This window comes from Papio anubis, chromosome 12 (genome assembly GCF_008728515.1).
Source record: "Papio anubis isolate 15944 chromosome 12, Panubis1.0, whole genome shotgun sequence".
Taxonomy (NCBI): domain Eukaryota; kingdom Metazoa; phylum Chordata; class Mammalia; order Primates; family Cercopithecidae; genus Papio; species Papio anubis.
In genome coordinates this window covers 108,406,771-108,420,509 of record NC_044987.1, presented here as the reverse complement: position 1 = coordinate 108,420,509, position 13,739 = coordinate 108,406,771, and the positions used below count along the sequence as shown (strand labels likewise).

General features: G+C 39.0%; 1 protein-coding gene across 1 annotated transcript; it reads left to right on the top strand.

Moving 5' to 3' along the window:
* Positions 1-10,832: 10,832 nt before the first annotated feature.
* LOC101006706 (olfactory receptor 9I1) lies at positions 10,833-12,031 on the top strand. The gene has a single exon (XM_021926919.2). It carries the CDS (start codon positions 11,087-11,089, stop codon positions 12,029-12,031), a length of 945 nt encoding a protein of 314 aa, XP_021782611.2. The 5' UTR covers positions 10,833-11,086.
* Positions 12,032-13,739: the final 1,708 nt, after the last annotated feature.

Sequence of the window (13,739 nt, the reverse complement as noted above, 5' to 3'; positions counted from 1 at the left end):
ATTCAGAACTCATATATTTTCCCCATTTTTCTATTGAATTGTTTAACTTTTCTGATTGAATTATAGAAGCATTAAGGCTCTCTCCTCTCATTGTTTAATGAATATTTATTGAGTGCCTAGTGTAAATGAAGAGTTGTTCTAGGCCCTACAGATGCAGCAGTGAACAAGGCAGACTCAAGGAAGAGCATTAGGACAAATACCTAATGCATGCGGGCTTAAAACCTAGATGACGAGTTGATAGGTACAGCAAAGCACCATGGCGCATGTGTACCTATGGAACAAACCTGCACGTTCTGCATATGTATCCCGGAACTTAAAATAAGACAAAATAAAATAGACTCACCTGTATTTATATATACCAGGAAAAAATGAACAAAAAATAATTTGAAAAAAAACAGGAAAAAAAAAGCTCTGCCCTTGTATAGCTTACATTCTAATAGGCAGCAACAGAGAGAGTCATGTTGTCAAGAAATAGAGAAGGATGCTGTGACAGAAACTATTTGGAGTAGCGACAGAGAAAGGGAACTTCTGGAGGTCAGAAAAGGTCTTGCTGATGGGGTATTTACACTGAGACCTGCATGAAAAGAAGACACAAGCACACCTTCTTAAGTGAGTAGAATTTCAGGCAGAAGGAACGGTAAATGCAAAGACTGAGGCCAGAATATGCTGGAGTCTCAAGAAACAGATAGAAGACTAGTAGGAGATCAAGCCCAGAGGGAGGCTGGGGTAGATCACAGATAATCATGTAGGCCGCAGTAAAAATATCAGGTTTGAGTCTAACTGCAATGGGAAGCCAAAGGAAGGTTTTTTAATAGGGAGTTTACAGAATCTGACGTAGGTTTTAAACAATTTCTCTTGATTCTATGAGAAAAATGGATTATAGAGAGGCAAGAGTAAAAGCAGGAACACATTTAGGAGGCTATTGTGGGAGTGTCCAGAGATGAAGGACACCAGAAGAGGTAGTGCTAATGTTCTACTTACACACACACACACACACACACCCCACACACACACGTACACGAATTGCGCTGCCTGGCCCTTCGTGGTTGGTTTAATCGGACACTGTGGCAACCACCACCGTTGAGATGGCGGATGGGCCGTGGAGATGGTGGATCCTCCTGGGTTCCTGAGATACTCTGATAAGCAAACCTGTGAGAGATATGTACCTGGAACAAGAAATAAATCTGTGCTGTTTTAAAGCACTGAGATTTTTATGTTATTTAACAGTGCAGCATAACCAAGGATAACCTGGCTGAATAGTGGGAAATGAAAAGAAATGAATGAATTTCAGATGGTATGAAGTAAATCTAACAGGACATGCCTTCCGTGTATGTCATAAATACCCTTTTAGCATTTGATTTGCCTTTTTTATTTTTACGTGATGTTTTGGCATAAAAAATTTTTAACATTTTTTTGTAGACACACAAAATTTAGTATTATATTTGCTTTTTTATTTTTATGCAATGTTTTGACATATGGAATTTTTAACATTTTATGTTGACACATACATATGCCTTTATGCTAACTTTCTGTATTTTTAGGTTTAAAAAAGTACATTTCCACATTTTCTTTATCCATTCATCTTGTTGATGGGCATTTCCACACAAAAAAAAATTTTTAATGTTAAGTAAATATCCCACTCTGAGCGATGACAAAGTGACAAAGATTCACTTATATTTTCTTTATACCATGTGACAGATCTGACATTTGTTTTGATACAAGCTGTGAGACACAGTTCAAACTTCTCAATAGGTAACAGTCATTTCACTATCAATGATTCAATAAATGTTTCTTTCTTCACTAATGCAAAATACCATCTTTATTAATACTAGCTCCTTGTGGATACTTGGATTTGTTTCTGAGCTTTGCAATGTGTCCTATTGATGTATCTACCAATTCTTACATCTGAAAAACATTGTTTTAATTATGAAAGCCTTATAGTAAGTTTTTATTTTTCCCCGCCCCCCGAGACAGAGTCATGCTGTCGCCCAGGCTGGAGTGCGGTGGCGCGATCTCGGCTCACTGCAAGCTCCGCCCCTCCGGGTTCACGCCATTCTCCTGCCTCCGCCTCCCGAGTAGCTGGGACTACAGGCGCCGCCACCACGCCCTGCTAATTTTTTGTATTTTTAGTAGAGACGGGGTTTCACCGTGTTCGCCAGGATGGTCTCGATTTCCTGACCTTGTGATCCGCCCGCCTCGGCCTCCCAAAGTGCTGGGATTACAGGCGTGAGCCACCGCGCCCGGCGCTTTATAGTAAACTTTTATATCAGGCAGGTTAATTGCTCTTTCCCTACTATTCTTTTTTTTTTTTTTTTTTTTTTTTAGTTTTTCTTGGCTGTTTTCACCTGTTTACTCCTACTATTCTACTATAAATATTGAAATATTTTTTCTAATAATATATTGTTTTTCTAACAAATCCTCACACAGAGATTATGAAAGTGACACCCTTTTCATAATATCTAGTGATACTCATTTTGACAGTTTGGTGTACACTCTTCTAGAAATTCCAGTGCTTATATAAACATGTAAAACCATGAATACTTCAAAACTGTTTTTCAATTTAAATGGTAGAAAGCCAAAAAAATTGACTTAAAAATTTAAAAATGAAATTTGTCGATGTAACCAAAAACACTTTATCTGGATGGCTCCAGACAAGACTTGCTTCAGAAATTCAAATATCCTCAGGTTACAGTCTTGGAGTTTGGGGCTTTCCAAAAGTCCGAACATCGTCAGACCTCAGTCTTCCTTTCTCCCTCTCTTAACTTCTCTCTGGGCTATTTTCACTCATTCAGTGGCATCAGAAGCCCCAGATATAAATACTCAGAAGTTCATCAGGAAAAAAAGAGCATCTTTAAGTATCCCAGTTAACAGATCAGTACACCCACCTACAGCTGCTATGAGTATTGGCTGCTAACAGCTCACAGCTCTCCTTCTCTGGAGAACTGCCATTAGCTAAGGGATCCACTTTTCCCAGAATGCCTGGGAAGTCACACCACTTAGAGGCAGCCCACAGTCAATGGATGCTTGGTGTGGGCTGCAAAAAGCCAAATCCCTTGTCTGGAGGCAGAGCTAGGCCCGTGGCATAATTCACATTCCAGAGTTCTGTAAGAATCAGGCCACAGCTAGACTCCAGCTGAAACTACAGCCTACCTCTTTGCTTAGCTATTTCCTGTTTCATTCACTCCTTTACAGGTTTCTCCTTCAAGCACTCCCTCAGCGAGGCACTTGTCCAAAATTCTGTCCCGGGTCTTTTTTTAAGGAAGCTAACCTAAGATGCATCTCTTCCCAAAAGTCCAAACAGAAGTTCTGGCGTGAGGGATTACATGTCTGTAATCCCAGCACTTCGGGAGGCCGAGGCAGGCAGATCACTTGAAGTCAGGAATTTGAGACCAGCCTGGCTAACATGGTGAAAACCCATCTCTACTAAAAATACAAAAATAAGCCAGGCGTTGTGGTATATGCCTGTAGTCCCAGCTACTAGGGAGGCGGAGGTGAGAGAATCGCTTGAACCCGGAAGTTGCAGTGAGCCGAGATCACGCCATTGCACTCCAGCCTGGGCGACAGAGCAAGAATCTGGCGCAATGCTTAACATTAACAATAACACTATTAATGATAATAATAGTAATGATTATGTTATACATCAAAGCACTCTAGATGGCCCATTGTGTCAAAAGGAGGAGAGGTAATATCTACTGTATAGTCACCCCATTCTACAAGTTCCCCAGGGAATGTTGAATGGAATATTCTTATTACTGGCATAGTCCTCCACCCTGTCCCAATTACCACTCTACCTTCCATACCATCCAGGAAGTATTAGAATACACTACATATACTCTTACCACACAGTTATTTCAATAGATATTTAATTACAGCAAATGATAATAATTACTGTCCAAAAATGCATTGGAAGGTAGAATTTCCTGTGCTAACTGCCAGGAGTTCTGATCTGTGGCTGCCACCCTTCTTTGTAATATATTCTTGTATCATCTGGCATCTGCAGTTACAAAAACCACCCTAGTTAGGCTGAATGCTTGCTAATTTCCAAAGGGTTTTATCCCAGTCATGTTACTTAGAAGCAAACGGAGCACATGGCTTCTTTGAGATTTCTTCTGCTGGAAGAGCTCTGATCCTACAATAATGAGCCAATGAAAGCTTACAGGACACAGAGAGGTTCTACTGAATCAGGACCCAAGTTATTACTAGGAAGAAAGATGGGTTTTCCAGGAACCCACAGTCCAGCAGAGGAGATGAGACTATTCACTAAAGAATAATTATGAACAATGTTAGACCAGTAGAGTTCAGTGCCAAATTATGTGGTTCTAACAAAGAGATCGTGGGTTTCAGAGATGGGGGAAGAGACAAGAGCTAGAGTGGTTAGAGAAAGTTGACCATGGAAACCCTGGAAATGGATCTTTAGGGAAGGTGAGCTGACAAACTCCTCAGTGGAGACATGAATGAAGTATGTTTAGACCACCCCAGACTCATACCCTCCTGAGCCAATAATCACTCTTCCTTGAAATTCTGAGCAGACAATGCTGCCAGGTTTCATCTCCTGATATGGGACTTGACATCAGGACTAAGGATGAGTGCATTGTAAAGAGAACTTCACCAGGAGTCCTAAGATCTGAGTTCCAGTCCTGATATTACCACTGAGTAACTTTAGGAATGGGGAGCCAATGGCAAAGAAAAACCAAGTTCATTCCCAGTAGAGTCTGCAGTTGAGCTTTGAGACAAACAAGGCTTACAAGTTTTCATGAGCTCCCCTAAGATTTGTTTTTATTCTCTCAGAAGTGTGCAGAAGCTGAGATAATGAGCTTCTGCTGAAGTGTGGTCTCCCTGACCGGGCTGGCTTTTCTCTGGAGTCTCAGGGGCTATCCAAGGTGCTGATTCATAATTCAAGGAAAACCACTGAGATCACTGCATCCCTCCCATAAAACTATCCCCAAAGGCAATTTAAATATCCCACTGGTTTGCTTAGTAAGAAGAAAACCTAAAGTCAGTCGGCTACATACGTCTATTTGAGCAATCTTAGCTGCTTTCTACAAAATGCTTAAACGAACTTAGATTAGCTTCACTGCAAGCCCAAGATGAATCCAACTGAATTATTCCACCAGGTAATTAAGACTTAATTATTACCTTGGCTCTGAAGTAAGGTCCACGCAAACTAGAGAAGGTGAAACTGGGCAGAGAATCTTGCCTTTGTCATCAGAACTTGTCATTTGATAGGACCATGATCAGACTGGGATATCAGCTCTTATGTGAAATAAACAAGTAAGACTGGATCAGTTGTGTGTGTGTGTGTGTGTGTGTGTGTGTGTGTTGGTTGGGGGGGAATCTACAGCTTTAATCTCTTTGGGCTTTTTTGTCACTAGGTAAATTTTAGAAAATATAAATAGTTTCATGTGGGAGGCATGGTACTAGACTACAGAGCTTAGACAAGAGATTTTCCTGTAAATGACTCCACTTTCTGTAATTATGCTGGAGTAGAATTAATCATATGTACTAGGACTCTGGCTTTGGAATCAGATAGACCTGGATTAGACTCTGGGCTTTTTCATTGACCAGTCATGTGACCTTGGACAAGTTACTTAACTATTCAGAGTCCTAGTCTCCTCAGGGGCAAAATAATACACTGTTCATAAGATCATTGTATGAATTATATGAACTAATGTGTGTACAATGCATAATATCATGATCAGCACAGAGAAGATGTTCAATAAATGGTTGCCAGGATTAGGAAAAGCAGCACAGCATGTTGGTTCAACACTCCAACTCTGGGGTCAGAGAACCAAGGTTAGAATCTAAACATCTTTTCTTTCTAGCTGTGAAACCTCAAGCAAAACATTTAATGTCTCTAAACCTTCGTTTCCTCATCTGTAAAATAAAGATAAATACTTATCTCTCATAATGTTATTGTCAAGTTGAAAGGAAATGAAAACTTTTAAGGGCTTAGCACCTACCTGACTTGGAGCAAGAACTCAATAAATGTTAACAACAATATTTCGAGACACCGATTTCAGTAAGGTAAGAAACGTTAACTTTGTTGAGCTCCTTCACTCTCCCCAAGGGACTCAAACTTTGGAGGCAAAATGAAGAAGAGTTTGGAGAACGTCCCAAGTTAAAGTAAGTATAAGGGTTGGGGACCATCTCTTCTGTAAAGGGTTCCTCCTGAATTAGAGGAGTCTTTTTCCCTATCCCCTCCAGAGGTCGCGTATTCTTTTACGTCACATATTATAATTTAAATATATCACAAGTAATATTACCAACCTATAAATGTTCCTAGACTTTCTTAAAAGGGTCACTGGCCATAAACCATTGCTTTCCCTTTTGTAAACTGTCCTGGGTTCAGGGAATCAGTTGTTTCTCTCTACTCTGGGCCTCACCCAAGCTAATGGTACCCCAATCTCCTTCTTAAACAAGATAACACAAAACTGGGTGTCACCAGTCTGGTCCTAATATTTTTCCCTCTGGGAAATATTTTGAAAATTGCCTTTCTGGAAAATAAGCAAACTCTACCTTGTTAGATAAAAATCCATTCTAAGTTTTCAAGAATCGTTATTATGTTCTCATTTTATTATTGAAAAAATTGAGGTTCTAATTTGTTGAGCAGTTTTCCAAGGGTATGTCAAGAGGGATATGGTCCAACTAAGTCTCTCTCAAGTTATAAAGAAAGAAAAAGAGAAAAAACATGGACCACGAAGAATCAAAAATCAGTCTTTATACTTGATGCCCATAAAAGTTGAGTATTTGCCTAATGGTTTTAGAGAGGCCCTGTGATTTTAAAGGTTTGGGGCTTGGGTCTGCAGAAAGGGTCTTTCTCATCCCCTAAGAAGAGAGCATGATAAGATGGAAAGAATACAGAATTTGGAGTTAGAATGTCCTAGGTTCAAATGTCTGTTCTGTTCCTTCCTAGGTGTATAACAAGGTGGACAACTTTCTTAACTTCTCTGAACTCCACTTTGTTCATCCATAAAATAGTCATAGCTATACCCAGCTTGGAGGGCTTCAGGAAGGACTAGAGCTAATGTATGAAACAGGCCTTGCATGCATGTGCCACAAACTCAGTGTGATAGCATCTGCACCCCAACAATCTGCCACCTAATCTCTGGTCAGGAGCCTCAAACAATTGTGTCTCTAATCAGAGAGACCCCCAGGAATTAGCCATGAGATACACATAAGATGAACTACAACAATTTCAGAATTAGATGCTTAGAAAGGTGTTGAAATTAATGAAGTTTTCTCATGATTTGAAGGTAAAAAAGCTCTGATTAACTGCAGGGACATTTCTTTGGTTCCATAGATTATAAAGATATAGGAAAATGCAGGGAGACAACAAAATAAATTTATAGCTAAAAGGATTTGCCATCAACTAACTCTTCTGCTTCTACTCTCACTTGGAAGTAATTTTAGAAAATTAATCTCCCAAAGATTTAAATTCCTCATTGGTAAAAATAAGATCATAATATCTGCTTACAGGACTCTTTTTGGAATTAAATAATACATGCAAAGCACTCACAGTCTCTAGTAGAATTGATAAGTAAAATATGTTATAAGCATACCAAGGAAGATCATAACAAAAGCAGAAAAAAAAAAACTAAATTTGCCAAAATTATGTAAACAAATCACAAAAATACAGTGTATGCTAAAAAGTGGGATTTATGTCACAATATCATGTACACAAATTTTAAAACACACCATAGCCACTATATTTTTAACATACATATATTTGTAAATAAATATGAAAAGAATAAACATGGAAGGATATGTATTTTGAATACACTAGAGTGCACCCCTAAGAGGAACAGGGGAAGGAGTAAGAATGAGGCAGGACTAGCAAAAATAATAAAATGAAATGAAAAAGAGCCTTGCCCTGACCAATGATGATGGTTTATCAGGAACTGAGGAATAAAGGCCATTCAATTTTCTACCTAAGACCCTATAATATTATGTTTAAGTAACTAGAAATCACTTGAATAGTGCCTGCATTTCCTTATATACTCAGTATTTAGTAGCTAAAGAGCCTAAATACCTAGACATATAAATCATGGATTGTGAGAAACAAAAGATTTAATGGTCATATAATCTAGCTCTGCCATATCATAGAACAGAAAGTGAAGTCCACGTTGAAGGGAAAATAAACGTTTGAAGGTTACTCAGCTAGTGAGTGCCTGTCATAGAGGTGACAACCATAGAGCTTGAACCATACCATGAAGGCCTTCCAAAGAAGCTGACTTATCCCCAGACCCTGCTGCTGGCGCAAGGTGGATGGAATAGCCCTAGGACATGTTTGACGTGATCTGTCAATGTCTCTCTCCCACTAGGACCCTGATTAGAGCTGAAGTAAGCTCCAGACCCAAGAACAGCTACCATGAGCCCTTTCATGAAAGTGTGTGCTGCTTGTCTCTCCCTATCCATGTAGTGAATAAAGCAGTCACAGTGATTCTACAGATGGGGCCTCATTACAAGTTCAAAACCTCTTCCTGGCAGGTCCCAGTGGAATTAGACCTTAGGTGAAAGGGAAGTAAAAGAGGGATCCCATGGAAGCCAGAGGACCTGCCTGTTATCCCCATGTGTGCAGACAGCTAATTATTTGACTTTGGGACAAGTCTTTAACCTCTCTGTCAGTTGTCTCAATGCCAAAATAATTACAATATCTATCATGTCCACCTTACAGGGGTGTAGAGACAATCACAGATATTTATGGATATAAAATATATGAAAGAAGGTAGAAAGAGGTATTATGATTAGTTTTTACTACTGTGGATTTTATCAAAAATAGCAATCCCCATGTTGCCACAGCAAAGAAAATTCCTTGTTGTGCTACATGGAAAAAGAGTTTCTTAACAATCTAATTTTTATATTCATGGCTTCATCAAACATAGTTCTAGATTCAAGGACTCTGAATTGGTAGATTCCAACCTGAGGAAATTGGGGGTGTGAGATGAGGGAGGCCAGGCAAATGGTTCAAGGGGAGCAGTGTAGGATAATGGAATCTGGAGACTTGGGTGTGGATCCTGGCTCCTCTACATGTGGGTCAACAGATGGTTTCATTTCTCTAATCTCAATTTCTCAAACACAAACAAGACTAATGTCACCTGTCCAGTAGGACTGTTGCCAGGTTTCCATAAAGTATTGTATATGGCAGGTCCTGGGAGAGTAGAGATGCCTTTGAAAAATAAGAGATGGGAACCTGGGCTTCCATGCAAAGACTCCCAAGGAAGTCTTTAGGCATTTTAATGAGTATACTGGATGAACTTGGAATATGGTATTATGCAGTATTATGAAGTGACTCAAATCTGTACCATATGGCAACAGGAAATCTTAGGAAATGCAAAATTTCCATGACTCAAATATAAAGCAAACTAAACATAATTATTTTAACCAATTTGGTAGATCAAAAGAAGGAGCATTCATTTGACTTGACGTTTGAAAGATTCTCCCAGAAGCAGAAGTTTAATGACATTTCCTTTTCTGTGTATCCAATCACAATATTTAGTCTTTTTGTATATGGCATGTATGTAGTCATAATAGAGAAACACAACTTATTGATTGTAGAATCAACCCATAGTCAAAATATAGAGAAGACTTAAATTAGCAAGCATTCCCATATGAATGGGATAAAAGACTGATTTTTTTGTTAATGAGGTGGAAGGGAGAAGAGAGGAAAGAACAAGGGAATAAGTTCTTCAACTTACTAAGGGTCAAATTTACTCAATCAAAAAAAAGAATATATATGTATATATATAATTGAAAGATACAAATATATTACACAAAGATAGCAATATTAACAAAGTTCATGTGGAGTAAATGGACTATGTTTCAGAACAGAAAATCAATAGCTACCATCTAAAATTGATGGTAATAGCAACAACAAAATTAGCCAACATTATTTAGCTTTATGTGCTGGGCACTGATCTACACTTGTTACAGGTATTAACTTATTTAATACTTAAAAGGCTACAAATTGAGTTCAGTGTATACTGCTCAGGTGATGGATATACCAAAATCTCACAAATCACCACTAAAGAACTCATTTATGAACCAAATATCACCTGTTCCCGAAAAATGTATGAAAATAAAAAATAAAAAGTTATATTCAAATTCAAAAAAGATAATAAATCTATTTTCTCTTCCTTAAAAAAATTAAAAGAGCCCTATGACATAGGCATATTTTTCTGTGTTACAAATAGGTGAACATGTTATTTTAAGAATGTATGAACTCCTCTACCCAACTTTGATTTAATGAAAAGTTGAGGCACAAAGGGGTTAGGTAACTTACCCAAGGTCAAAAAAAGGTAGCAAGCACATGAGTTTGAACACATTATTTACAATCATGGTGTATATATAACCAAAAACATTTTTAATGCAATATGTTGAAGATGATGGCCTCTGAGATGGGGTGGTGATGATTAAAGTAGAAAGAAAGACTTTTTGTTATCAGTTAATACTATTTGACTAGGCAATTTTTTTACTGCCCACTGAATAATTATATAATAAGACAGAAAATATCAATGTGTACTATAAGGGAATGGTGGGCAGGAAGAGCAGATTCATCAGCTTCCAACTTGTGAAAGGCTTTCATGAGAAGAAGTGATTAAAATTGCTATGAGTATCTAGAAGGGGTAAAACTAAGGCCAGTGTGTGAAAGGTACAGAAGGAGAAACCCTAGGTCCAAAAAGAGAATCAACAGGTGGAACTGTTCACAGATGGAGACTCATATGGCAACTGAGTGACCGTGTCGTGGGTATACGGTAAGTGAGACTCCAGCCCCAGATGGGATTGGAATAGATGCTGTCTAGGTCTCTTCCAAAGCTGAGAATTGTGTGCCTCTTATCTTTACAGAAATTTCCAAATGTAAACTAGAATTAATTTGAATCAGAAATACCAGCTTCAGGCTCAGTTCCATAAAATGCAAGAGATGTCCAAAGAAAATCAGCCAGTTTCAGAATTTCTTAAAAACAAGCTTTACAAATAGGCCCAGAATTATAAGCCACACTTCCACCATAGAGGGAAATATTCTGTCCTTCACTTCTGAAATTCTTTTTATTTCATTCTCATCCTCAGACCAATAGTCCATATTGTCTCCATGGCCAAGAATAATCTCACCACAGTAACTGAATTCATTCTCATGGGCTTTATGGACCACCCCAAACTGAAAATTCCCCTCTTCCTGGTGTTTCTAAGTTTCTACCTGGTTACCCTTCTTGGGAATGTGGGGATGATTATTTTAATCCAAGTAGATGTCAAACTCCACACCCCAATGTACTTCTTCCTGAGCCACCTCTCCCTGCTGGATGCCTGTTACACCTCAGTCATCACCCCTCAGATCCTAGCCACATTGGCCACAGGCAAAACCATCATCTCCTACGGCCACTGTGCTGCCCAGTTCTTTTTCTTCACCATCTGTGCAGGTACAGAGTGCTTCCTGCTGGCAGTGATGGCCTATGATCGCTATGTTGCCATTCGCAGCCCACTGCTCTATATCGTGGCCATGAATCCCAGACTCTGCTGGAGCCTGGTAGTAGGAGCCTATGTCTGTGGGGTGTCAGGAGCCATGCTGCGTACCACGTGTACCTTCACCCTCTCCTTCTGTGATGACAATCAAATCAACTTCTTCTTCTGTGACCTCCCCCCGCTGCTGAAGCTTGCCTGCAATGACACAGCAAACATCGAGATTGTCACCATCTTCTTTGGCAGTTTTGTGATTTTGGCCAATGCCTCAGTCATCCTGATTTCCTATCTGCTCATCATCAAGACCATTTTGAAAGTGAAGTCTTCAGGTGGTGGGGCCAAGACTTTTTCCACATGTGCCTCCCATATCACTGCTGTGGCCCTTTTCTTTGGGACCCTTATCTTCATGTATCTGCAAAGTGGCTCAGGCAAATCCCTGGAGGAAAATAAGGTCTTGTCTGTCTTCTACACAGTGGTGATCCCCATGCTGAACCCTCTGATCTACAGCTTAAGAAACAAAGATGTAAAAGATGCCTTCAGAAAGGTCACTGGGAGACTCCAGGTGTCCCTGACCATGTAGATCCGAGTGAGAGGAATTTTGTTTTAGTCCACTTTTTTCCCATATCAATATATCCTAATAGGCACCATTACTATATGCAACCTATAGCTACAAACAGAGAAGATAGAAGATAGGTACCACCAGGCACACAGGGAAAACTACAACTGTGTTGAAATTAGTTTCCAGCAATTCCATGTTCTTTCTTCTTATCCCCTTCTTCTGCTTTCAATCCATTCCTTAGTACTCAGCAGTCTCTTGCTATTCTCTAATGTCACAACTTATAGAATCTCAGGTGCCAGGAGTCTTGAGTTTATTTCATTTATAAAGAATTCCATATTCTTTATGTTATTTTATGAATATATGAACTCCTCTACCCAACTTTGATTTTATGAAAAGTTGATCCTCATTGCCTCTCCATATGGAAACATAGCTCATTGATACTGACTTAACTCTTTGTAGAAAATTATAGCTATATATTGTACTATTGGAGAACAAGGGTTTTTTGTGGTATGGATAACCTGTCAACTCATTATAAAGTAAATGAAAAGAACCTATGAACCCAGTGAAATTTCTAATCAGAAAAAAATAGAGTAGATCGGGAAAGGGTGCTTTCTTTGGGCTACTCTTCCTCTAATGTCTTCCTAAATGGTTTCTAATATCTGCAGAACTATAATATCTTCTTCTTAAGTGACAATTCTCTAGATTCTGAATCTCCAATTTCTTTACTTTTTTCTCCTCCTAAATACAGTGCCTGCCTCATGACAATTACTGCTCTCAGGCTTGTTCCCAGCGTCTGCGAAGTTAACAATGATAGACCTGTAGCAAGTAGTCACAATTGATACTACTTTCTCAGGTAAAAATAGCCTCTATGATTATAGAAGTAAGCAATTATTGTCCACATTGGATGGCGAACTCCTTGAAGACAGGGTCATAATGCTTCATTTAATACTCGCTTCTATATTGCTGCTTCTGGTACACTGAAAACTACTATACATTTATGAAAGATGTTAAAGAAGAGACAAATAAATAGAAAGACATCCCACATTCGAGTGTAAACTAGTTCAACCACTGTGGAAGACAGTGTGGCAATTCCTCAAGGATCTAAAACTAGAAATACCATTTGATGGATAAATTCCTGGACACATACACCCTCCCAAGACTAAACCAGGAAGAAGTTGAATCTCTGAATAGACTAATAACAGGCTCTGAAATTGAGGCAATAATTAATAGCTTACCAACCAAAAAAAGTCCAGGACCAGATGGATTCACAGCTGAATTCTACCAAGGGTACAAGGAGGAGCTGGTACCATTCTTTCTGAAACTATTCCAATCGACAGAAAAAGAGGGAATCCTCCCTAACTCATTTTATGAGACCAGTATCATCCTGATACCAAAGCCTGGCAGAGACAGAACAAAAAAGGAGAATTTTACACCAATATCCCTGATGAACATCGATGCAAAAGTCCTCAATAATATACTGACAAACCAAATCCAGCAGTACATCAAAAAGCTTATCCACCAAGATCAAGTGAGCTGCATTCCTGGGATGCAAGGCTGGTTCAACATACGTGAATCAATAAAGCATATGAACAGAGCCAAAGATAAAAACCACATGATTATCTCAATAGATCCGGAAAAGGCCTTTGACAAAATTCAACAGCACTTCATGCTAAAAACTCTCAATAAATTCGGTATTGATGGGACGTATCTCAAAATAATAAGAGCTAGT